This window comes from Telmatherina bonti (assembly GCF_933228915.1).
Source record: "Telmatherina bonti genome assembly, chromosome: 12".
Classification (NCBI taxonomy): Eukaryota; Metazoa; Chordata; class Actinopteri; order Atheriniformes; family Telmatherinidae; genus Telmatherina; species Telmatherina bonti.
The window spans coordinates 21,644,385-21,671,431 of record NC_136610.1 but is presented as its reverse complement, the minus strand read 5'-3'; the positions used below and the strand labels follow the sequence as shown (position 1 = coordinate 21,671,431).

At 37.2% G+C, this 27,047-nt stretch overlaps 1 protein-coding gene across 1 annotated transcript in view; it reads right to left on the bottom strand.

Moving 5' to 3' along the window:
* drp2 (dystrophin related protein 2) overlaps positions 1-27,047 on the bottom strand; it is a 129,667-nt gene that overhangs the window by 22,510 nt on the left and 80,110 nt on the right. Inside the window, exons 7-15 of the mRNA XM_079249512.1 lie at positions 24,363-24,509; positions 18,444-18,522; positions 15,783-15,843; positions 14,580-14,641; positions 13,982-14,056; positions 12,510-12,711; positions 7,481-7,566; positions 3,923-4,080; positions 983-1,149 (exon numbers count right to left, since the gene is read on the bottom strand). Of these exons, the coding sequence (XP_079105638.1) occupies positions 983-1,149; positions 3,923-4,080; positions 7,481-7,566; positions 12,510-12,711; positions 13,982-14,056; positions 14,580-14,641; positions 15,783-15,843; positions 18,444-18,522; positions 24,363-24,509 (1,037 nt within the window). The remainder of the gene's footprint in view (positions 1-982; positions 1,150-3,922; positions 4,081-7,480; positions 7,567-12,509; positions 12,712-13,981; positions 14,057-14,579; positions 14,642-15,782; positions 15,844-18,443; positions 18,523-24,362; positions 24,510-27,047) is intronic.

Here is a 27,047-nt window from a genome sequence, read left to right as displayed (position 1 = left end):
GTGGGAATAGTTGTTTTACTCATCTTGTGGGGACAAAAATCTGTTTAGACTGTGAAGGGACTTGACCTCCTTTCTAAGACGAAGATATTACATGGTTGGTTAAATGTTGAAGTAAGATTAACTTTTGGTTAAAATTATGGCTGGTCTCATGCAGTCTGTCTTTTAGGGCCACAAACACAATTGTGTAAACGACAAGTGTGTCTGAACTATATTTTGGAATATGCTATTCCTTACGTGCACTTGATATTGTGTGCAAAATTAAATCACTTATTTTTCAGTCTGTCATGGAGACGAAGAACATCACAGAATAGCTGAAGCACAATAAATTAATGAAAGTGCACACACAGAAGCGCACACAGCTGCTGCCCTCTTTTACCACATACTGCAAATGCATTTGAGCTTGTAGTGGACAAAGATCCTGACAGTATGAATGGAATAAAAACAGAAAACTCACAAATATTTGCTTCAGCATATTTGAAAAAACAAAAACAAAACTGCACTCCAAGTAATGCTACAGTTATTATTTGCTTCTTTCTTTTGACATCATATTAGACATTCTTTTTTATTTTACATGGCGCTGCTGTCATACATTTATTATTATCATCATTTCCATTGGCTCCTCTCTGACAGTTTTCAAAGTCTGTTTTCTTTGCTTTTTTCTTAAAGAATCAAAACCCCAGTTTAGGAAAATGTTAGAAGCAACCTCTTTAGTTCAATCTGGAAGAAACAGAACTAAGTGGATGATGATATTTATAGTTTATTTGTTGAAGCAAAACAACATTTTTACACCAGCACCACAGGAGAATCATGAAAGTCTAATCATTTTATATTTTCATGTAGTACATCCTACAAAAGACTGATGACTTATCCATGAATGAATAAATGAATGAATGAAAGAATGAATAATAGATAGACTGATACACCGGGAGGTCAACAGGACACACCTGCATGTGTCTTCATTCACTCAGGCAGGCATTCCTACCTGAAGCCCTTGATGGGACACTGTTTGCAGACAGAGCATTTGGCCTGGTGTTTGGTTAACTCTGCAGCAGCAACACGGTGGAGGACCGGCAGCCAAACCATCGACTGGGGCTCAAGGCTCGTCCATTCAAGGAAGTGAGAAACCTCGATTGCAGGTTTCCCTGGGGCCTTTGAAAAAAACATATTGTGAGCAATACAAACTTAAACCAGCAGGTACTGTATCTAAAGTAACAATAATGAAGGGGAGGGCTTTCTTCTCAAAGGGGGTTCCGGCTATTTCTGAAAAGAAACAAATGATGTCGTAGAAGATGAGATGATGATAGTAAACATGAGAGAAAATGTACAATAACATAAGATGCCTCATGCTTTTATGCAAGTAGTTAAGAAATGATACCTTTCTGTGCATGAGAATTAGCATGTTTGTCATTTGGAGACAGCTTGTGTGTTTTCCCAGAAAATGGAATAAAAAGGAAGTCAACCTAATAAAGGAATAACTTGCCAAGTGCTAAGAATCCGTGATGTGCTAAATTCTCATTAAGTCTGCATCAGAGATGCATTAAGAGGTTGATTTCCCCGGGGCTCTCCCACTGCTCAAGCAGAGAAACATAATAAATGTGTGTGTGTGTGTGTGTGTGTGTGTGTATGTCTGTGTGCTGATAAGAGACAGTGAGGTGTACAGGGGTGTGTGGTCTCCAGTGGGTGAAGAAGCTCTTCTGTTATGATGGTAGCTGGCTTTACTCCCTGTGGGAGGTGAAATGGCAGCTCCTTGATCAGTGAACACCTGGAACTCAAAGTGGATATGCTGAGAATGGCACTTTGTCACATACAGTAGCAGCACACACAGCAGATGGGGGGTTTAAACATCACTGGAAAAAGTATTTCATCTAACATGTAATAACCCAGGACAAGCCTTTTTAGCATTGTATACCTAGAGCAAATGTTTGCATCTTTTGGAAGATTATTGTATAGAAAGATTCACACGGAGTGAAGTTATTCTCCTGGTTTACTTAGTCCTGTTAACCTCCGTGCATGCTGCCATGTTCTGAGTAAACCAGGTTATTCTGGGCAAGTGCCTTACTCAGCCTATTCTGTCCCGGGTCAGTTTCATTCACTCCTCTGTCAGCAGAGTCAGTTTGACGTGACAACAAATGCTGAAACCAAATAAAATCTGTCACTCATTTCTGAGCAAAGCGATAAATTGGGACACTTTTCACTCCCCAGTTTGCTACAAGGAAATGCTCTGACACAGAGAAAATGGAGGCATAATTAGACTTTAAGCAGCCATTGCTGATGAGGCAAGCATGGACCAGAATACATTTTGCTTTACTTCCTGTCTTTGGCTTGTTTTCTTCCCTAACCTAACTGTCCCAGTCTTTGTCTTTGTGTTACGGTGTGTTCAGACCAAACGCGTTTTGAGCGTCGAGAGCGGCAGGTTTCCATGTAAAGTGTATGGGGGGGGCACGGCAAGGGGGCGTCGAGCGCTCTTTGAGCGTTTTCGACGCTCAAAGGCAAGCATGGACCAGAATACTTTTTACTTTTAACTTTCTTACTTGAACAAATCCAATCTGTGAAGTGCTCCACTGCTAGAGACTAAGAAAAGCCACTAACAGTCAGCTTGAAGCCTGGGAAAGATGGGTTGTCTAATTAATATGACGATATGAATATTTCAAGAATGCATCCTCTTCATAGGAAAACTTTACTGTCCATTAACTAAGATTTTTGCTTGCCTGGAAAGAAAGTTTGCATATGCTTCTTATTAAAGCATGCCTTTTGTTTCATTGCCTACTTGTCCTCCAGTGTTTTCATGTTTGTCCTCTCCTGAAGTGTTCTCATGACAGAACCAGAAATGACAGCTCAGCTCATTAGCTACGGCTTTGTCCACTTCCAGACCCTGTTTTTACCTCATATTCTCATACTTAGTTCAATTATATGTTTTACAAGATAATATTCAACAAGACATTTTCCCATGAGTATCATTCTGTATTATGTAATGATGACTATACATGTGCATTTAATGGAAAATAATATTCATATGATGTAATTCTTAAAGCAAATATTCTGAATATGTGTGCCATAGTTGTGGCTTCTTCAGATAGTGGAAGATGAACACATTCATTTCATGTAAGATGTAATTATCTCTGTAAATTGCTTACTTACAAAGCTAGCAGCTTTCCTTCTTTATCTAATCTAGGTTCTGTCTTTAAAATTTTAATAATGTTAATAACAGCGATTTTAGATATTGGCATTTTTACCTATATCGATATACAGACTTGGACCAGTTGCTAATTTCTGATACAGATAATATTTTTGGAGCAAGTTATGCAAAACAATAAAAATCTCCTATATTTTGTGATTTTGCTAGACAGAGGAGACTGAGTTTAATATATAATATCCGCATATTGTGTAAAGGTTTTGTCATTATAAAAGTACAAAAGTGATTCTGACTATTTCTGATTTTCCATTTCAATGTTGATATCGGCTGATAACATTGGTATGCTGATAATATCTGGACGTCTGTAGCTTTTAATATGTATTATTCTCTTGTCTCAGACAAATAATTTTTTAATCTATATTGTAGTTTGATTAAAATTTTGCTAAACGTCTACATACTTATATCTCAAATAAACAAGTTTTCAATACGTCTTCCACATTTCTTACTGAGCCAACTAAGCTTTTGCTTTAAACACTTATGCTTTCACTGCTCTTACAGTGCATGAACATGTTTCTCTAACAGGGATGCCGAGCATCTTATATCCACGAAGCATCACAGCTGCAGGAGTTTAAACATGTAAGTGTTACCTGATCAGCAGTGCTTTGTTAAATCAAAACATATGGCCAACAATTGCTTTTATCTGCTCTCAGAGTCCACAAGCATGTGTTCTGATCAGCACATCTGCTAATGTGTTTAGGTGTGAAATGCGCGAATGGACAGTGTCCTCACCATGCGGAAGCAGCTTTGAACACTTGGCTCCACGTTGCTGCCACCAAAAGCAGCGACTTCACCCAGCTGTCGGGGGATCTGGATGGCTTCATGGAGCAGCAGGCTGAGGTGACGCTGGTCTGTCAAACCTCCAGGACCAGACACCTGACTGAATAAATCTACAAAACATGCATGTAGTTTTATGGAGATATGCCTTTTTTTTTTTTTTTTACCTCTACATATTTACAACTGTAAAATAAGGGCATTTGTATTTATTGCTGCATCTAATTTACAGCTTTTTGAAATGTATATTGGAAATTTATTCCCAGATGCAAGAAGAACTTCAGTAAAAGGAACAAAACTGGCGCAAACAATATGAGTTTTCATCACTTTATTACCAATTCACTTCAAAATGCTTGACATAATGCCCAAATAACCCAGTAGTACCAAATGAAATTCAATACAGTGACATGCAGAAAGAGATCAGATCAGTCCTAGTCACCCAGCTGGTCAATTCAGAGATGGAAGATTTGCATTAAGCAGCATTTTGTCAGTAAAGAGCTCTTTACTAAGCAGCAGCCATGGCTGCAAGTCTGCCTGCCACTGAGGAGATGGATGATGACAGGCATGAGAGCTGGCTGCAGAATGCAAGTATAAGCATTTCAAGACCACCCCCACCCCACCAGTGCACACACACACACACACACACACACACACACACACACACACACACACACACACACACACACACACACACACACACACACACACACACACACACACACACACACCGCACACTTTGTACTTATGCATCCTCACAGAGAGAACATTTTGCTTTAACTCTTGCAACTTGAACAGCCTTCTCATAACCACAGTCAAGGGATGTTTGATGTTTTAAATGTTCCCACAAAGCTCCTCAAAAGGAGTTTTGGCCATGTTATATGGACACATTTGCAATAAAGAAATCCATTACATCTTAAATATGCAGCTTGCAATGTTTCAAACTCTGTGGGCAGGTAATTGTGTTCCTTGGCTTAGAGGCATGTCCAACAAATAATCTTACTGTTGTTGAGATGTTTCACTGGAAAAAAGACTGCAAACGAAGCCAAGTATTATTAATTCAGGTAAATTTATTTATTTATTTTGTCTTGTCTAGCATTTAAGCAAGCAGATTGATGTTCTGGATGCTGTGTTCTGCTGAGCAAATTTATTTTGCCAAGGGGAACTTTTATAGATGTAATGATCCCCTTGTATTTCTTGATTCTTATTTTATTTTTCTATTTGCTTTGGATAATAGCTTGTATTACAGAGTTTATGCTGCTGGACCTGACCGGAAAGGACAGGAAAGGGGCAGAAAGAGAACAGAAAAGAGAACATAAAAAACAAAAGAAAGAGATCAATGCATACACGTATATGCACATACATACCCACCTACATATACATGTATATACACTCGCACATACATTATATATATATACATACACACATACATACATACATATATATAGATAGATATACATTCATACATACATACATATACACACATACATACATACATATATATATATATATATATATATATATATATATATATGTATACATATATATATATGTATATATATATATATATATATATATATATGTATACATATATATATATGTATATATATATATATATATATATATATATATATATATATATATATATATATATATATATATATATATATATATATATATATACATATACATATAGATACACATACACATACATACGTACATATACATACATACATATGTACACACACATACCCACCCACACACATAAATATATACACCCACACAAGCCAACTCTAGATTCATGGTCCCTGTGGAGAACAAAACCATTGACAATCAGGAGGACCAGAAACTAGCAAGTTAAATCAAAAAGACTTGCTGGATGACTCAGTGACTGTGATACATGCAGAACATTCATGCAGAACATTTAGAGTGGAATGTGTTCAGAGAAGAGAGGTAAATTAATTTAAATAGAATGAAAAGATTTTGAGCTAAAGATTATCAAGAGGGGTCAGCAGCAGAACACTAATGCCAAGATCTACTAAAGGTTTGCATGTACTAAAAGATGTGCATACTTATTGTACACGCAAAACATGTGCAACAGTGCGCACTGAGGGTCATTTCTTTCAAAAGTGCAAAATAACACGACTGCATCCAGTGCGTGCTCAGGATGGGGGACCGAATCGAAGATTTTATGCGATTTGTTGGTTTCCTCGGCTAGGCTATTTATCATGACTCGGCTTGAAGTGGTGTCCCAGTAAAGTGCCATAAATTTTTTAATTAGAATGATACAAAGAGAGCTGTATTGGATTGGATTGGATTGGATTGAATTGAATTGAATTGAATTGAATTGAATTGAATTGAATTGAATACACGTGCATGTGCCAAGTATCTTGGGTCAGTGCATAATTCTCATATTTTCCAAAAACAGTCTTCTGTTCTCCAAGTCGCGAGCTGGAAAGTTTTTAGATGGCTGGCTTCCAGTTGGATCAGTTTTTGAAATTGTTAAAAAAATAACTGAGGCCTACAACAGAAACCAGACTGTCATATATTTGTCTTTTCTTTTCTCAAGGTGACAGTACATACATCCTACCCCTGATCTTTCTTTTGTTTACCTTTGGATTTCTTTATGCTGTCTCTTTACATTATCCTGTTTGCATAATTTTATCGACAGAATTGACTTTTTCATAAAATGTGTGGCAGCTGTAGGTCATGCTTCATATGCTAGATTTACTGTACAGCACTTTGGTCAGTTGTTTGTTGTTTTTAAAGGGCTTTAGAAATAAAAATGGGAGGGTATTATAATGGTATGCTTTCTGTCCAAACTTGCCATGCTGCAAACCGCGCCATTTGCAAAACTTTCATTCAGACAAAATCTGTCTCAGACATGTTTGCACCTGCCACCCATTTACCCAATCACTATTAGTAAATCACCTGCAAACCATGGTTCACCCCCAAACATTACTACTCTCATAGTAGATCTGGCCTTAAGTGGTGGAAGATTAGATCAGTCAAAAATGGAAAAATTGTTCTATTTACAACTAGGATCAGTCATTTTAGCAGCTACCAGGATTTAAAAGTCCAGTCTCAGATCCTGCATCTGATATAGCTGTTAAAGGGCCAACTAATCACTCCAAATGCTAGCTTTGGATTTTTGCTGTGTGTGCAGAATGAGTCAGACTGGGGTTACAAAAGAACAATAAAAACTAATCTCAGACCAGAGCAGCACACAAATAAAACATTACATGATTTATAAAAGTAAAAGGATGGAGGAAGTGGTTCAGCTTTTTGCAAGTTGATTTAATGAAGTTTCTGCGTGAATGGCATCTTTGGCAAGCAATCCTTTAAGGCTTCTGGTGTATTTCAAAGAAGTAAAGAAAGCTTTCTCCAGTATGGCAGCGGAGCCATTTCCTCCATTACACTAAGTGGATGTCTTTATGTGATACTGCAGGCAATCAGGGTTGCTTTGTTTTTGATCATTGCAGCTGAGGAGATGCATTCACCTCCACAAATCAGACTCACATTTGTATTTCTCTTGGACGTCAGCATTGCACAAGCTCACCAATCCCATCTTAAAGCTGAGAAGTCGCATCTTGCCATTTCGAGCACTGTGGAAAGAAAGCGAAGGAAAAGAGTTCAAGAATTATGAATTCTGAAAGGTGAATAATCCCAAATCACAGCATATGGGGACGTAGTAATAACTTCATACAATCATTACTTGACCCCTGCTGGGAGGGATTACATGGGTCAAAGCGGCACAATACAGGTCAATGAAGTTGTGTGAAATTGCATTAGAGTGCATTCAGAGTAAGTAAAGGCACCACCGGGACTCGACAAAGTGTTGTGTCCACTGGTTTATGCCCATAAGTGCCATAACATGCTCAAGTCACTTTTAAACACATGCATACCTTGAGTATAAACACACACACACAAATACTTTACATATCTCTCTCAGCTTTAAAAGTGCTTTCCATGAATGAATAATCGCCTTATCATTAACTTATTATCATTAACAGCAAGGCCCATCAGCAGGACCTTATTTTCAGCTTGCAATAAAAAATAAATAAATATAATTAATATGGGAAAGAAACTGAGGAGAGACTGAATTTGAGAGGCAAACACACCATTTCTGGTGCCAACACAGCCTGGAGGAAGTGCCAGGCTGCGTTTCATTGGCAGAAAGATGGCTAATTAATTTAACATTCCCATCTTTAAGTGATAAATCAGGAACATCACATTGGCCATTCAACATCGGATCAATGAAGCATAAAATTGAGTTAAAAAGTTAATTCAATTTCAAGAAATGACTTTCAATATTTAAGACACATGTAATAGATTTTTAATCTAGTTGAAATGCAAGAGAGAATCACCCCGTCACCCCCTTTAGATTCAGGGCTGGGTTGAGTCCATATGAGCTGGGGAGCACATTGACTGTCAGCACCTTTCACACATACTTTCTGCTGTGTGCCACATGCTAACTTGAAAATGTACTTCTGTGCTGCTCCTCAGGGTGCACATCAATCCTGCATGCCCAGCTCATGTGACAGCCCTCTGGAGCACGCACACACATCATGCTGTTTAAAAGTAGGAACACTTATTGGTACAAAGCATATTTATAAATGTACTCACAAACTCACACAAGTCTCATTCACATTTCCTCCAACTATTTATTGGGAAACAAAAGCAATTACAGTAATGTCTTCAGAGGGTAAAGTCTCTGATATTCTCTCATTAGCAGCAAGCATTAGAAGCTGGATTTACAACACTTATTGAGATATTCTTCTCTACTGTGTCTATGATTTTTTTCCCCCTGGAATTGGGACAAAAGAGGCATCTGAGATCACAGACGGCCAAGTATTGATATCAAAGACAATTTGTTTCTGTTGTGTCTCAGGGAAGGTGACTGGCCCTCTGCCCGGACAGTGTTATTGCAGCTTTAGCAGGTCTGACCTCATTACATACTCACCTCATTACGTATGGCATCTCAAATAGAAGAGTATGCATTATTGTGGAGTATGTTATATGTATTTATTTGTTTTTATTAATAACTTAACTCAGTAACAACTTAAAGCAATGTGATGGAATTGATAGCCTTGCTCTTCTGTCTACACCTAGCTCTTTAAAATGTTTAGATTAGAGATCTAAAACAGGACCACAAGTAGGATATGCTGCAGTCATAGTTATGGCTGCATAAGTAGCACACCAGTTTGCAGGATTTAAATTTACCTTGAAAAGACTGGGACTGTTAAATATTGCATCATACATATAAAAATAAAATAGGGATACATGGGAAAAAAAAGTTCACACAAAAGGCCTAAGTTAAAAATACAGCTAAAAGTGTTGATGAATTAAAATGAATTTAGCTGTCTTGGTAAAATAAAAAAATTACCATCACTGACAGACAGAAGTGCCATTCAGCAACATTTTATTCTGTGCAGGAAGTGGAGGCTGGAAGCCAACAAAAACACAAACATTGCAAAATTGAAACTTTGCCTATATATACAAAGTGTGTGCACAGTTATTAGATGAATATTCTACCTTGTCACTATGTATGTGCATGTTTTCTGACTTCAAACCATGAACACTTGAGAGTTTGAAAATTAAAATGTTTAATCCAGAGGGCTTGGAAGTTTCAACAAGTAACTTCTGTACTCTACGCATGTTTTGTTACTGACTTGCCTTTCTGGACCTGTTAGTGCATCGCCCAATTTATTTTCTTTTTATTATTTCCTTCCAAGAAGTGAACCCTAGATACCCCCTTTCCTTTATAAATTCAGTCGGTGATGCATAATCAAGGTGTGCCGGGTCTATGTTTGAGATCCTCAGTTCTAGTCCTTAAGGGCCTGTGTCCAGCAGGTTTTAGAAGTCTTCCAGGTGCACCACATCTGACTCAAATTTATGCATAATTTGCAACTCTGCATCAACCTCTGCACAAGTCTGAGGTGTGTTGCAGCAGGGAAACCTCAGAAATCTGCATTACTACATGATGCTAAAAGCCAGAAATTGTAAAAAGTTTTTCCAAGTCAGGCTCTCAAGCCTACTGCCATGTGATTGCTGCACAATCAAAGATGTGCTCACAAATAGTATACAGCATTACAAAATGTTTTTCTGTTGTTTTTTTTTTTTGTTTTTTTTTTTTTTTAGAAAAGACTTAAGAGAAATAAATATTAAGCTACATGGAAATAGTCATTCTCCATTGTGAAGAAGTTAGGAGAACTGCTTGTTATGGTGTAGTTGTTTTGGGGTTGTCTCAGTTCTGTTTTTTTCTTTTATTTTGTAGTTTTTCCTGTTTTGACTTGTTCTGTGTTCATTAGTTCCCGAGTTCATGTAGTTCACCCATTTCACCTATATCTTGTTGTGATTTGTGTATTTATACCCTTCAGTTGTAGTTTTAATTTGCTGGTTCATCGTGTGTTTTGTAGTAGGCTTCCATGGACAGTACATTGTTAAAGTCTGTTCTGGGCACCTACTCTGCTTCCCTGCATCCCGTCTCTGCATTTGGGTCCACACATGACACTGATCCATGACACTGCTAACTTCTAACAGTGTCCAGAAATAAAATGTGGTATTTCTCAGGGTAAACGTCAGGGTAATACTAATAATAAAAAATAAAGACCCCACCAATGCAAACCTTCACAAGTTTAAGCCTGAAGATGTAACTGAAATGACTCTTGATGGAGAAGAAAGAGGGGCCAACTTTGGACATGAATGACAGAGATAACCATTTTAAGTCATGCCAGCTAGCAAACTGGAAGAGGATGGGAAATATTTCTTAAGCTTCCAATACATTTTAAAATATATTTTTATAATGTGTTGTGGGTGGCAGAAAGACATCTGCAGATCCTAAATGTTTATGCAGGGCAATGTTGCTTCACATGCATTTAAATACTCCATTGTTCATCCAACCAGTACATGCCTCAAAGACGAGAAAAGAAAAATAATCTCGCCTATTTATTAATTTATCTAAACATATGAGTTGTAACAGGGAATGCTGTTTTACAAAAACTTAAAAAAACAACAACAACTGAATAGGAGATACTGGTCAACAAATTTAAACTACTTATAAGTATATAAAAAAAAAACCAAAATAAGAACATTGTCTTTATGTTGTTCAGCCTCTACTAACTCTGCCTGCTCACATATTGGTCTGAGCAGGATAAAACTTTTTCTGAATATAAACATTCAGGATTAAGGTTTAACAACATTTTAGACTCACAAAAAGTATTGTAAATGTTTTACAATAGAATCATATGAGATGATATCTCTTATCAAAATGTTGCAGACACAGCATAATATCAAACTTAATTAGCATTTTTGACAGAAATTGTGTCACTTTATAAGTTATACCAACTGCGTTGCACTGGAGTTTTTTTTAAAATGGTCTTGTACTTATATAGTGCTTTTCCAGCCATGCAGACCACTCAAACCACTTTACACTACTTGTCACATTCACCCATTTGCGCACACCCTCATACCCCGATAGCCACATCGGAGGGCAGCTTGGGGTTTAGTGTCTTGCCCCAGGACACTTTGGCATGTAGTCAGGGGAAGCCTGGAATTGATCTCCCAACTTTCCAGTTTGAGACGACTGCTCTCCCGCCTGAACTACAGCCGCTCCCGAAGCTGAAGAGTCTTCCAATCATTAGCATTCCGTTCATTATGTCAGATGATGGAGCAAATTTTGCACAACTGTACAGTCAAGGCACTCTACTTAGTCTACTCATCAGAAACACAGTGAAAAAGAAAGCTGAGTTTTCTAGAATTGTTTAAAGGAGTCAGAACGTGGTCTTTTCATGTCTCCACTGTCCTCTAAGTGTTTTAAAATAATTGTTTAAAAACCTATTAAAACAAAAAATGTTCAAAAAGTGCTTGTTTTGACCATTCATTAATAATACAACTTTTCTCATGAGATTTCATGTGAGATTTTGATAAACATAGAGGGTTGATAAGGGTCAATTTTTCCCAATTGTTTGCAAAATGCACAAGAAGGCAGCAGCAAGCAGAGAGGCCGGTGGATTATCAGCAAATAAAAGAAAAAAAATAAATAAAAAAAGTAATCCATCTGTCCCTGGTAGTTTGGTCCACTGATGAAGGGAGAGGAAAAACATTCCAGTGTTGGTTTTGGCAACAGACAACCAAGCAGTGGACATGGGACGCTGTTTCTACATCTTCTCACAGCTTGATGATAACGGCGACTGAGGCAGGCCCACCAGGTGTATTTAGGCGTAGAAGAGGGGTGTGTTTCGGTCTAGAACAGATGTGGGTTCATGCAATTTGACGAAATCCCGGGGACAAATAAAAAGAAATGTGTTTGCGAGACTTCAGCCTTGTAAAACAGTTTTGCTGCAAACAAAGCGCCCAGTCAACACTTCCAGTCAACGCCAATACATGTTTTAACTTGAAAAAATGCAATTTCTGTGTGATGACACCTTTTATATTAATGTAAAGGTGTGTTTATGAAATAGGAGTGTGACTGACACGTCAACATTAACTTGCAAAGCGTTTTATATCACAAAATAGATTTTAACAAGAGTACATCCAGCATACTCACCTGTCATATACGTTGAGCAGCCAATTGAGACACATGTCAACACAAAGTGGAATGTTGACCAGGATGGACCTCTCCTCCTCCAGCCTTTCGTACAGAGCTGTCAGACCATGAATCACTTCCACAACATCCATCATGTGCTCCCCCTGCTGCAGCTCCTGCTCCCGAAACACCTCCGTAAGGCTGCTCAATGCAACTAAATCCACTAAACACAAAGCAGATTAGCATTTAGCAACCTACCTACCGTGCACATTGTTCACATGTGTAACATGGTGAGTAACTCTTTCATTATGAACACAATCATTTGTTTATAAAAGACATACTGCTATTTTTGTTGGGTTCATGTGCACTAGCATGCACACATAGAGGTGTGCTGAAGCCTTTGCTATTTTGCTAACATTATTAACACACATGAATGCACACTCACTTTCAAACACACAGACACAGGGCAGGTGCATCATCTTCCATTCAGCAAACAGGAGAACAAGCGACAGCAGTGCTTATTCACCCTTTTTGGCCACTTAAGCCCTGCCATATGTTTCAAGAGCAGTAGCACAAATTTGATTTCACTCTTCTAAACTAATTTGATGGCCCATCCCTAGGAGTGGAACTAAAAGGGTGTCCGTTGATGCCAGGTATAATTGGATAGCACGATAATGAGGTAGGATACAGAAAGAGGAGATAAGAGTAATATTCTCAGGGACGGGAGAGAATCACCTAAAAATGCATTTCTAATGGGCTCGAACGCAGCATTGCTCAATCATTCACAAAAAAGTGCAGAGAAAGAGTGAAAATTCTCCAGTTATCAAGGCAGCCGGGCAATTAAATTCTGTAATGATGTCAACTCATAGAACCCACTAGGGTAAGATAAGAGAACTCGGAAGTGAAAGAAAGTGGGAAAGAATCCAAAAGACATGTTTTGTGCATGTACTGACTTTTTCTTACAGCAACAGGAAAGAGGAAGGAAAAGAAATTGGATGAACACGGATAAGGAAATGTGCAATAATGTGCCCTTTTTGAACACAAGTATGAGTTGGATTCTAAAAAATTAAGCACTATAGTTGTTGGAAAAAGGACAACCAAAAAAGCAGGACCCGAAAGGGACACAAAATCAAGCTTCAACCAAGCAGCAAAAGCTAATTGCTTTCTGTTTTGTAAGTCAAATGGACCAATTAATAGCTAATTACCCAGCATGTTCCACATCTAGGCCAAGATTAAAATTAGGAAGGAGTCTGGTAGGTGAGTAATTCTAGTGGCTTCGAAGATTATACATTTTGATTGTTGCTTTTCAAAGCAAGTATTTGTGAACAATGATTATTTTCACAGATTTATAAATAAACATGCAAAATCCATTTGTTATATGTCATTTTCACACAAAGCATGTAACAGCAAATGACTGATGATGTAGGGGCTGAGTGTATCCAGTCATTTTAACCCCGTAGACAGAAAATAATGAAATGCAACAGTGTACATACATCTCAGAGCCTTCTGAACTCGTCGCAGCTTCATAGCTGTTCTGTATGCTGAGAACTTGATGTTGTTCAGATCCGCTAATGGAAGGGAAAAGAGATCGAAAAAGATTAGAGAGATGAGAGAAAACTAATCCATTCTGCTCACTCTCCGCTCTGCCATCGAGGAATCACACATCGCTATCTGTTCCTCTGTTTATCACATCACTGCAGCAGTCATTAGTAGTTTATTGTTTCACCAATATTTTCTCTTTGTGTGTCTGTGCACATGCATGCCTGACTAAGCCTGTGACAGCATGCATATCTCCCCTGCAAGTTCCCCGTGTCAGATGAGATTAACTGTAAAACACATAATGTCGTTTAATAACAATTAATTAGAGGCTAAGCGGGAAGCAATCACAGCACAGGCAAATTGGACCTTGTAGGTTAATGACAGTAGAGATGTAGTCCCTAAGGTGGCTGAAATACAAGCCCCTTAATGAGCTGCATTACAAGGCCTTCAAAGCAGAAACCCAGGAGCACCCATGCTACTGGTGTTGCAGCAGCCCAATGGGGGTCCTGGATGAGTGAGCATGATGGGTGCTTTAATTGTCTCTTTACTCACCCAGTGCTTGGTACAGTTCTGTCATCTTTGGATGGTCCCAGCACGTTGTCTGGGCCTGATGGCTGAAAAAAAAAAAGAAAGAAAAGTCAATGATTTCATTGAGGTAGGAGACATGGGGTAGGTAAGAATTGTGCACAAATAAGCAGAGGCAGAAAAGTGAGTCAGTGAGTAAAAGGAGTGAAATGAGAGGGCAGCAAGAAAGATAGAAAGAGAGATTCCTGAAAGCAGAATACGATGACTGCTGCTTTCAAGTTACAGTGATTTTAGTTTAGGAAAGTAAAATGTGAAAGACAAAAAGATTTCAGGGATTAATAATTGCATCACAGTACTACTGCTAAACTCTACGCACAAGTGCAAAATTAAATCCACCTTGTTGTCTAAAATCTATCATCTTTAAAATAAATCAAAGAAAAGGAGAAGTGCTACAGAATAAATGAGAAGCTCCAGTACAGGAAATCTGCCAGAACCTAAGAGTGTTTCAGAGCTGGACTCATCGCTTTTCCCATGCAAGTGATCATCATTTGCTGCTCAGTGGACTGTTACTCACTGTGCACCTCCTAGTCCTGCTGGAATTACAATATAGTCTTTAAAGATAGGTAGACTAAACAAAGTCTACCTTTGCACAAAGACCCACACAGTTGTGTTGAAAATTATTAATGGGATTAATGGGATAGAAATTATTAATGGGAATATAGAGGAACAACATGTTTGCAAAGCAGCTCAGATCTGCATGTAAACACAGAATACCATCTTAAACAGAAATATACTGGAACACTCCCATTTTACCAGTTTATAAGTAAAATACCAGCAACACTTGGTAAAATTCTGGATAAAGTAAAAAGCTAAATAAATGAATTATCAAGCAAACAGAGCACATAGTGTCTCAAAAATGTATTTTAAATCTTTTAGTCTTTATCCAGTCATTAAAGTTTTAAGCAATAAAATTGAAATTTTGGTTTGTCCTAAGAATAAAAAAGATTGACCCTGTTATATTGTATAAAGTTATACATGGTTTAGAAATCAAAGGGGATTTTTTTCTCTTGACTAAAACATGTCAAAAGTTTCTTTTTTTCTGGTGGACAAAATAAAATTTCACATAATGTAAAAAAAAAAAAAAGTCATGGAAAAAAGTAACATTTAACCTGCTACAAAAAAGGAGATTTACTTTGACATTGTTGACACCGACCCCGACAATACACTTACTTGATATAGTAGGGCACTTTGTTTGGGGAGATGGCTCGCTCCCATGGTATCTGCACTGAACCTGTGCAAACACACACAAAGAAAAAACAAATCAATTTCAAAATGGACATGTCATGCATGAAAAGCCATTGTGCACATTGTGCCTGACAGCGTCCATTCAGGCCTTAACAGAGCTGCTCCCTGTACAACCGGCGCAGTGAAGCCATAGAGATGAGTCTATTGTGAGGATTTCCACAGAGCGTTCATTTGTTTGGCACAGCCTAATAGATTACAGCAGGAATCGTGAGACTAGGTCACCGTTGTATTTTAACTGACTCCCAGACTGAACCATAGGGGGTTCAGCCACAGATCAGAGAGGACAGACTGAATAACAAGGGGCAGGAGGCAGAGTGCAGACACAATATTCCCACACTCTATTTAATAAATAACATAAAGAATTGTGATTGATATATTGTTATTTAAATCTAACCATTCATAAAATCTAAAAGAAGTTTGTGGTGGAACTTGTGACTTAAATACCTAAAACATTATGAGGAAGTCAAATTGAGATTGAGAAACTAACTGAATATTTAATATTATTTATTATTTTATCGGATTAGGTTGTAGTAAAGCAAATGCACTCAGTTATCTGTCACTAGGGTATAAATCCTTATTTATAAAGCAGGTAAAAACACTAAGTGCGCTGTAAACTACAGAACAGTTTTTGGGAGATTTTGCAGTAATACTTTACCATCTTTTTATTGAAAAAAAAGGGAAAAATATTGGTGGATGAAAAAAGAAACAAGTAAAAATGTAGATCCAGATTTTGTCTGACATCTCTCAGCCACCAACTAATCCCTAAGATTACTTTGCATGTTTTAAGAAAACTATATGATATCATTATAATGAAAAAACAGCTTTGGACACTACTTACAGAGGCACTAATCATGGCAGCGCAGGAGCAGGACCTGAACACCAGAGTGATCGAGGCTCAGATCTACCATACCAGGCAGGATCCCAGGTGCAGACTATGCAAAGGAGCCCCTGCAACAATCCAGCACCTCACACAGGGTGGTAGCATTGTGTACAGGATTATTTGTGCACAATATGGACTGGAAACCCCTAAGTCCCAGTGGAAAACTCCCCCCAAGGTGGTGGAGAATGAGAAAGCTAAGATCCTCTGAGACTTCCAGATCCAGACATAAAATGGTGGTGGCCAACCAACCGGACATAGTGATCATGGATAAGCAGCAGAGGAAAGCCGTAGTGATTGATGTATCCACCCCCAATGATGGAAATATCAGGAAAAAGGAGCATGAGAAACTGGAGAAGTTCCAAGACCTCAGGGAAGAACTGGAGAAGGCCTGGAGGGTGAAAGCAACAGTAGTACCCATAGTGATCGGAGCACTGGGGGTCGTGTCCCCACACTGGAGAAGTGGCTCCAACAGATACCTGTTGAAACATCAGACATCTCTGTCGAGAAGAGTGCAGTCCTAGGAACTGCTAAGATACCGCGTAGGACCCTCAAGTTCCCAGGACTCTGGTAGAGAACCAGAGCTTGAGAGACTAATATATATATATATATATATATATATATATATCACCCACAGGCCGATGAAAAAAATATTTTTTTGTTAATATATCCCAAGCGTGAATTGTGTGACTGAGTATAGAAAATCAATGGATGGACAATTGTCATTGATTCTACGCTACGTTTCCTTCAGCTCTGATTCCAAGATACACCATTACAAAATGACATGCTCATGACAAGCTTCACTACGTAGTGGGTACTGAGTGATAAAGGAGAAATTCCCAGTTTCAGCAGGGTGAAACGAGCTGCGCTTATCATATCTAACTGACTTGACTGTACTCAGTCCCTGTCACTGCATATCAGCAGTTGACAGTCTAAAATTAAAACAAAACTTGTCTCCACTTTCACTTACATTGGCAAACTGGATGAATATCCTTTTCATATATGTAGATATTGTACATGTACGAGCAAAGCTGTCCTCCTGGAATATCTGGTTTGCCATAAATGTTTCATCAAAATGCAATCAGTTCCTATTACTTTAATTTTAACATCATTGCATACTCAGCATTATTTTTGCTTATTTCCATAACTCTTTCATATAAACGATCAAACAAGTAATAAATTATACTGATCCCAGTGTGGCAGCTTTTTCCAATGCTACAACAGTAAAGTCAGTGGGTTTGATGAGGAAACTGCAGACACATGAGCAGATGCAACCACTTCCGATACACTTCAATAGCCAGTCCTGCAAAGTAGAGCTATTGCACTAGATCGTCACTTTAAATTAAATCACATTATCAGGCTTCTTGCTACTTTCTCTGTAGCTTCTGAGGAACAGCAGGTAGAAGTTAGAAACAGAATTTCTAATTACAAGTGTGTATCTCAGCTCAGATGAGGGCCATGTGTGCTGGGGCTGAAGAAGACAGATGAACAAAGTCTGCCAGCTCCACCTCTAACCCAAATGCACTCACAACTTCATGCACATACACTCTCTACAACTCATCACAGTTTAACTGTAGTACAGCAAACCAAGCCCCCATTCCGTGATCCCCATGAATACACACACTCTTTGAGATGGTGCCTTGGCACAGCATGGCACAGACTGGTGCAACACAAGGCACCAACTTCAAATAGAAGAAGAGAACTCTTACTGGAGAGGAAGTGCTGCGATCCAGGGCCAAAGTCTCTGTGTGCATCCTGGAGCTGCTTCAGCCGCTCCTCTATGGAGCCCTGAGGACACGTACAAACACACACACACAAAGTTAAATCAAAGGGAATCCTGCTGTTTGTCCCTCTCCATCAAAAATCTCCACACAGACAACTTGCTTTTCCTCCATTAGTTAACTGCAGAATATAAATTATGCCCTTTTTTTCCTCTGCTGCCCCAGCTCTTGAAGGACTTTGGAAGCCTTTGAAGAGCAGCAGGTAGGAAATGAAGACTGAGATTACAAAATAATATAGTGAGTGAAAATGAGGACAGCCGCTGCCAGTGTGAAAAAGACTTGAAGGGTAAAGCGGGTTGAAAAGCCTAAAATTTCTTCCGTCAATAACCATGGAGACCGAGTTGACAGAATTAAGTTTGCCATTACAGTCGTAAAACCTTTCATAACAGGTGTGTTTCCCACCAAATGGGATTTAGTCTCACTAATCCTAGTTTATTTGAAAAGTATTGGGCTCGGCACATGAATCCGCCTTCAGCTGGATGTTGAACTGTGTCCTCAAACAATGGGAAATAAATCCAGTGACACGAAGGCACAGATAACGACAGAAAAAGAAGAGAAAATCTGAGGAGACACTGGATATCCAAAAGAAGCAGAAATGTGATGTGTAAGGTGTGACATCTCAGTTCTCCACCAGAAGATGAATAAAATACATACTGAAGCATGATTTAAATTGGATGAGGCTGATGCAAAGCATTGTCTGTGTGCCGCGGATATATTACTGCCAACTATTCTGTGATGTTCAACTTATTTGTTTTAGTCAATTCAGCAGCCATACGTAGGACAAATAAGTTAATTATACATGATTGACATTTGTTAGCTAATTAAATTTTGAAATACAAATTTCAGCCTCAGCGCAAGTAAAGAGACTGCAGTGGCAGAATTTATCATTTTTCATCTTAAGTAAAATGGGCAAAGAAAATATTTCTCCAATTTGTTTGCATTTAAAAATGTATGCTTGTTCAGTTATTTTAATAATGTAGACTGGTACAGAGCATTTAATTTCTATCAGGGTTGCGGGAAAGCTGGAGCCTTTCCCAGCAATTAGCAGGCAAGAGGACAGGTCACCAGTCCATCATAGAACCAACAATCACTCATGGTCACATTCACTTCTAAGGTGAATTTAGAGTGACCAGTTAATCTAACATGCATGTCTTAGTAGAAGACAAGCATGGATAGAAGAAGAAAGCCGGAGAACCCGGAGAGGAACCGGACATACAACATGCAAACTCTGCACAAAAAGGCCATATATATATATATGTATATATATATATATATATATATATATATATATGTATATATATATATATATATATATATATATATATATATATATATATATATATATATATATATATATATATATATATATATACACACACACACACACACACACACACACACACACACACACATATATATGTGTGTGTGTGTGTGTGTGTGTGTGTGTGTGTGTGTATTCAGTATATTTATAAACATATAAATAGAACAAGGTACACGAGGTACAAAAAAAGATAAAGCATTATTGTTGGTTAACTGAAAATTAAAATTTCCAAATTTGAATTGATATGCTGTATTTTAAAGTTTTAGGAAGATTTTCTCCTGTAAGCCAAAGAGAAGCGCCGTGATCATAATGCACAGCATCAAATTGGGTTCAAAAGTAAATAGAGTAAACATTTAACACCAGTTGTTTTTCTTTTTGTTTTTTTTTTAAATCACAGAATCTAAGCATCTTACAGTCATTTTGTCAAACATGAAAATCTCTGTTTAGAAAACAAATTAAAGACATATGAGGGGCCATCTGTGTGATGTCTAAAGATTGGCTTTATGACATTTAAATAAAAATCACTAGAAAATAATCAAACTGTTGAAATGATGCGGTTAAAGTTCAGACCTCAAGCTTACTGATATGCCATAGGAGAACTGCTAAAGTTATGGTCCTATAAGATGTTGAATAATTAAATCTACTCCTTCTTTAAAATTTAATTTGTTTTTATCAAATAAAAAATACAGCAGCATAATATGTCATGTGCTATTTTTCATCTGAGGTTGTATCTATCTACTTTCAAAGCACGGTAAAGGTCAAATGAACTTTTAATTAATCTTGACTCACAAACCTTAGAATTGCAGGAGTATAGTTTGTTTTTTAATTTTTTCTATGAACTGCAAATTACATTAAATATTCAAAGAAGCACAGCTTTTAATACTTAAAATAGCTGAACAAAGTAGAGTCCCTTTGTCAGGTTTTTTGTATAAAGACTATACTGCACTGCAAAGATAAAGATTGTACCAAAAAATTAAACCAATGCCATTGTTTTTTGTAAATTTTGATACTTAAACACAGCAGCAATGAAAATAAATACTGCATGCTATATTCACAGTGCCAACACTGAATTTTTATCAGAACATTTATTGTGCAAATTTTTATAAATAATTCTTCAACGAAAGCACAATAGCTGAAAAGAATCTTTATTATTTGATGTTATTCAGTCATAAATCAAATAGTATTTGTTTGTAAAGCACAAAAGTGATGAAAATCACTTGTGTAAGAGGCACTTCTGTGACTGATGTTCTCATAAAACATCTAGTAGTTCTGAAGACATTTCCCTTAGAACCACAAATGTCAACTTTGTGAAGTTGTGAAAGAAAGGTTAAAGGACCAGGAGAGTCATTAAGAAACAATGTCTTGGGAAAATGAATGTCTGCAAAATGTCATGACAATCAATCCCAGAGTTATAGAGATATTTCATCCTGGACCAAGGTGATGAGCAGACCAGTTGACATACCATCATTGCCATGCAGCATCATTCTATCCTTTTCCAAGCTAGACGACTATGTAAGAAAAAATATTCCTAAAACATTGGCACAAAGCTTTGTCTGGCTTTGCTTATTTATTGAAAAAAAATCCACGTCTCTCCGCTAGGAAGAGAAAGATTGAAGCATTTGACTTTATTTGTTTCAATCAGAGCAGGGAGCATGGAGAAACACTGGCTAACAAATCAAACATGCAGCTTCTGTTTGGTTTTGTTTTGCCCTGTTTTCTCCACCAACTGTGTCACTTTGGGCAATTTTGGAGCCACGGGGACAATTTGAAAGCAGAACAGAGTCAGTAAACAGCAAGGGTGCAAAGTGGATGCTGGAAAATTAGTTTCAGAGAATCATTCAAGAAACCCTAAACCATGAAGTTCAGAGAAGAGAGACAGAGAGCAGAAGAGGACACTGTGGCTGTTAAAGCAACATGTCAGTCTGTGGAAAGGTGCCATGAACATTATCTAATAGGAACATTATGTTCTAACATGGGGTGAAAGCTGAATGGGTTGCGTTGTGCTTGTAGGGAGCATGCACAGCTTCCTGATGATGGATGAAACTGATGCTTAAATAAAAACATCATTTAACACTAAAGCACCACGGATAGTGCATCCATACATTTAGCGAAGCATTGAAGGGGAGTGCAAGTTCAGTTCAATCTTTGAAAGGCTTTAAGCGGGAGTGCTTTGAATACATTTAAGTATTGCATTGCTTGTCTAAGTGCATGTGTTCAAGTCTGACAAGTCTGTTGCATACCAGAAATGTCCTGTTGGATTCAGATGTACTAATTATATATGGTCAGATTCATGCCTGTTTGAGATAGAGTTCACATTGTATTATGGTGCATTATTTTGTTTGAAGAGGCATGGTACACTCTAGAGAGGTCACCTGTCCTCTGCAGGACCAACACGGATAAGTCAAACATACACACACACTCACTCAAACTTGGAGTCACCAAGTAATCTAACATCCATGTCTTCGGAGTACGAGACAAAATACGCAGAGAAAAGCCACATGTACACAACTTCACACAGCTCAAACCCTCCTCCCTTTACGTGCTGCAAATCAACAGTGCTAACCCTCACACCACCCTGCAGCGCAGGCCAAAAGCCAATCTTTAAATTATAATTTATCTTATAAGTTATGAGGACCATTAAAGAGTACATGTGCGTGCTGAAAACAGCTTCCTGATGTCAGATTTGGATGCCGCTGCAGATTATTCCTAATGCACATTAATGTGCAATCCATTAAAGATACATACAAAATGTGAGTGCTGTAAATGAGTCCAAGCAATGGCTTAATGTGCAAATTTAGAAGGTAAACTTCTAATAATTTAGCTGCTGCTCGAGGCAGATGCTGCTTTTAAAATCACGTTTAAAAGAAATACTTTTGAAATTGTCTTGTATTGTGAAGGTCATGCTGTTCTAAATTAGCCATTATCATGGCAAATATATGACGCACAAATGAAAAAGAAGATTTGTAAGATGAAATACAACATAAGGGAGCTGTCAGTAAAGTTGAAAAATATTAAAATGTTGGACAAGAAAAGGACTATGACAATGAATGTGTTAATTAATTAACAAAAGCGGCAAAACAGACAGGTATTAACCATATCATTCATTCATTCATGTATTCATTCATTTTCCTAACAGCTTAATCCAGTTCAGGGTCGCAGGGAAGCTGGAGCCTATCCCAGCAACCAGTGCAAGAGACATGGTACACCCTGGACAGGTCGCCAGTCCATCCCAGGGCAGTAACCATTCATTACATTGTAATGTGTTTTGTTTGAGAGGAGAGATTTTGGCATCTTCTCTTGGCTGTTTTCAGGCTTTTTATAAATCTAAGCCCTAATGAGTGATTTTAGCCAATCACAGGTCACACAGGCAAGATAAAGTAGTAACAACACAAACTAAAGTTTTTGGAAAAGGTACCAGAGGTGTAGGTTCTGTTTGTAGCTAATTTATCATTTCTACTGACTACAGCTTTAACACAATATGGAATGGAAAATGGACAAAAATACACTTGAGGATGTTTTTTTCCCTCTCTCTCTTCCTTCAGGTGGTTTAGCCTCCAATTAGAGAGTGCAAGCTCTCATTAATATACTGTCATTTCTTTATCTTATGTCTAAACAGCTTACAGAAAACAACTCTCAAGTTCATAAAGATTTATTACAATGCTTCTGGGGAAACAAGGCCTTGGACTGACCGTAAACACCAGTACTTAAAATCCAGTTTAATGAGAATCCTCTAAAGGTTTTTTCCTGTTTCCCTGAACTTTTCTTCAAAACACAAAACAAAAAAGAATCAGTTAACACTTGAACGAGTGGCGATAAAAATATCTGTTAGAATACAAAGTGGTGGGCAGAACGTTTGTTCGTTCATTTACTCACTAAATATCATGGGCTGCATTCTTTATACTATGCGAGTATCAAGCAATTTATTTTAATGCTGTATTGAAAAAGTTTGCTGAGACCTCAGAGTCATGAAAAACAATTCAACTAATTTATCATTATTATTATTATTATTATTATTATTATTATTATTATTAGTGTTAATAATAATAATAATAATAATAATAATAATAATAATAATAATAATAATAATAATAATAATAATAATAAAGTTTGTATATTGTTGTTATTTGTCTATTATTCAGAAAGTTAAGTGAGGAGATGATTCCCACATTGGTGTCTTGTATAAAGCTACAGCTAGAGGGCAATTAGGCAGCCTAGCATTAAACTGTATACAAAGGCAAGTAGATAGTGTTGCTCCCTCTAACATTCTGTTATCTTATCTGCAGTAGCCAGCTATAGCTGTATGCATTTTTAAATGGTAAGCTGCAGAACGCAAATTTTGATGAGCTGCATGGGTAGTGTGGTGCTGGTTTAGGCTGTTGTAGTCCCAAAAGACCAAAGAGCAGGCACTGCTAATAAGGTCCCAAATATCACATGTAGATTTTATCCTTTATGTCACTGAGTTACTGCTGGATAAACTGCTGCTGACACCATCAAGGAATACATGCAAATCTGGGTGTGAACTCTACCTGAAGCACTTTCCATCTGTTGTTGAGATGCTCCAGGGTGCGTGCATTCTCCATGGATAAATGGACATCGGAGATTGCCAGCTGGTGGGCTAGATCATTGATTTGTTTCATGCCCTCTTTCACTTGGGTCAGTTCCTCCTTGAAAAGCTGCAGGAGCCAGAGCAAGCACAAGCAGGAGGGTAGAAAGCAGTGGATGTAAAAAGAGATGAGGAAAAATTAGCAAACAGATGGATTTTGTATATCTATATATAGAGATGAAGAGGGCAACACAACTCCACTTACACTGAAAAACAATGAAAATCAATCTAATCTTGATCCCTTATAACTTTCAGCAGTGGTGTACAAAATATTTGGCAGTTATTCTGGACTACTATCTTACAATCAAAGGGAGAAAATGTGTCATCATCCTGCACATATGTGTAAATAATGTAGGGAGGCCTAAAATAAACTCAATATAACATGAAAAATGGAGTGAAAAGATCTTGGTAGTTTACAGTGTTTGTGCATGTATTTGTCCATTTACTACAGGAGTAGAACAAGGAAATACCTAAACGGTTAAATAGTAAAGGTCTAATGCTTTAACAAGTGAAATAAAGTGAAGCCAATACTATCTGTGCCATTCTTATTTGGTAGTCAGTGTATCCAAAGATACATTAGATAAAAGAGGTAAACTACTGAATAATGCTTTAGTATGCATTTATAGCCATCCCATTACCTCACTGATTAAAGCAATGATGGCTTTAGCATCGAAAGTACCTCTGTGGTGAACAACCATTGTGTTTGTAGTACAACATATTCCTGGCAAAGAGATCCTATGTCATATGAGGGAAAGATGAACACAGCGCTGAAGCCTTGTATTAGGTCTCACAGTGTCCTCAGGGAATCCTGCATCCTGTTGACAAATATCCCCACTCCATTTAAGCGTTATCCTTCACTTTAGCTGATCATCATCATTTGTAGCCAGCCAACTTGTGCCAAGGCTTCTTGATATAGTTGTTCCTGAGGTCAGTATTGAAGAAGCCTCATTCTACAATCAGCTATCATACAAACATATAATCTGTACAACATAAGTGCCTCTGTCTTACTATGGTTGCTGATCTTGAGGAGGACCTGCGGGCTGAAAAATCATTTGGATGATAAAGAAATGGATCTGGAACCTCAGTGTGCAACACTTCTTCTCCACGTTAATAGATGCTAATGTTGGACTGTAATGCCCCTCTGCAGTGTTGTAACATATTCAGCTTATATATGTAATGGTTGGCAGACATCCAAAACTGATGCCTTTAATTGGAAGTGAAAGTTACAGTATAATAACAGCATAAGTAATCTCTGCCTGAATGGCATAAATCTAAAAAAAAAAAAAACTCAGGCTGACAGCAAGACATCACCCAACAGGATGTGAGCACATGTGAAAATTTTGAACTCCAACAAATTAAAACAAGGTTTAAATGATGTACAAATGACACTGAAATCAAATTAACGCTCCATGCATGCATTAATGAAAACAGTGGTAGATTTATTTAAACTGTATTTTACCTGTACAAACACATGCACATTGTTTATTAGCGATATCCTACTTTGAATTCATCTGATTTATTTTAATTCAATCAATGATATATATATATATATATATATATATATATATATATATATATATATATATATATATATATATATATATATATATATATGATAATATATAATCATAATGATATGATGTAATTTCTGTTAAATTTAGCTGTATCATTCTATTTTCATATTTATCACAAAGACAAACTTTGGTAATTACAATGTATGCATTTATGTTCAATTATACGATATATTTATTTTTCAGTGAGTGCTAGTGCATTCTGACATCTACTAAAGAAACATGTAAGAAAAAAGCTTGTAAATAGGTGTTTCCAGGAGTGACCACTAAGCATGAAAGGGTTATGGTTTCATGTATACCATGACTGCCTATGCAGGGAAGCCTGTTTTTTTGTTTTTTTTTACAATTTACATGTGAATATTTATAAATGAATTTTGTTGATGAAAGGAAACAAAACCCTGATAACTAGGGCTGTGATGATGTGCTTTTGTCCCGATTCAATTCAATTACAATTTTTTTGGGTGCCTATCCAATTTAAATTGCGATTCTTTGATATTGCTTATTTTTGTAGACTAAAAAAAATGTATGAAACTTTTTTTTGCTAGTCATTTTTCTTCATTTCAATTACTAAAAAAACAACAACACAGTACCCAGATCATCATTCTGCTGCTATAATGCCCAAGAAGACAAGTAAAAAGATCAATAAAAACAATGAAAATGAAAAAAAAAAAATTGTAATGGATTTTTTTTTTTTTAAATATGTTCTTTTAACAAAAAAAATTATTTTAAAATTGTGAAGCACAAAATCCCAATATTCGATTTTTCGATTCAATTTTCCCATCTCTACTGATAAGTCAGTTTATGCCGCCTGTTTTCAAATGCCAACGGGCAACAAAAATAACTTGTGAAAAGGAATAGATTTTTTTTTTCATGAGAGTCTATGAGCAAGTGTACAGGCTTTTTTTTCCAGTGGTGTTTGTGCTGTTTGATGTGAGAACAAAGACTGGAGTCAATCGACCATAATATAGTAAATCATTTTTTTTAATAGTCATTGTTGTAAAGTTCATGTTTTTAATTCAAATTGTTAATCAGCCTAA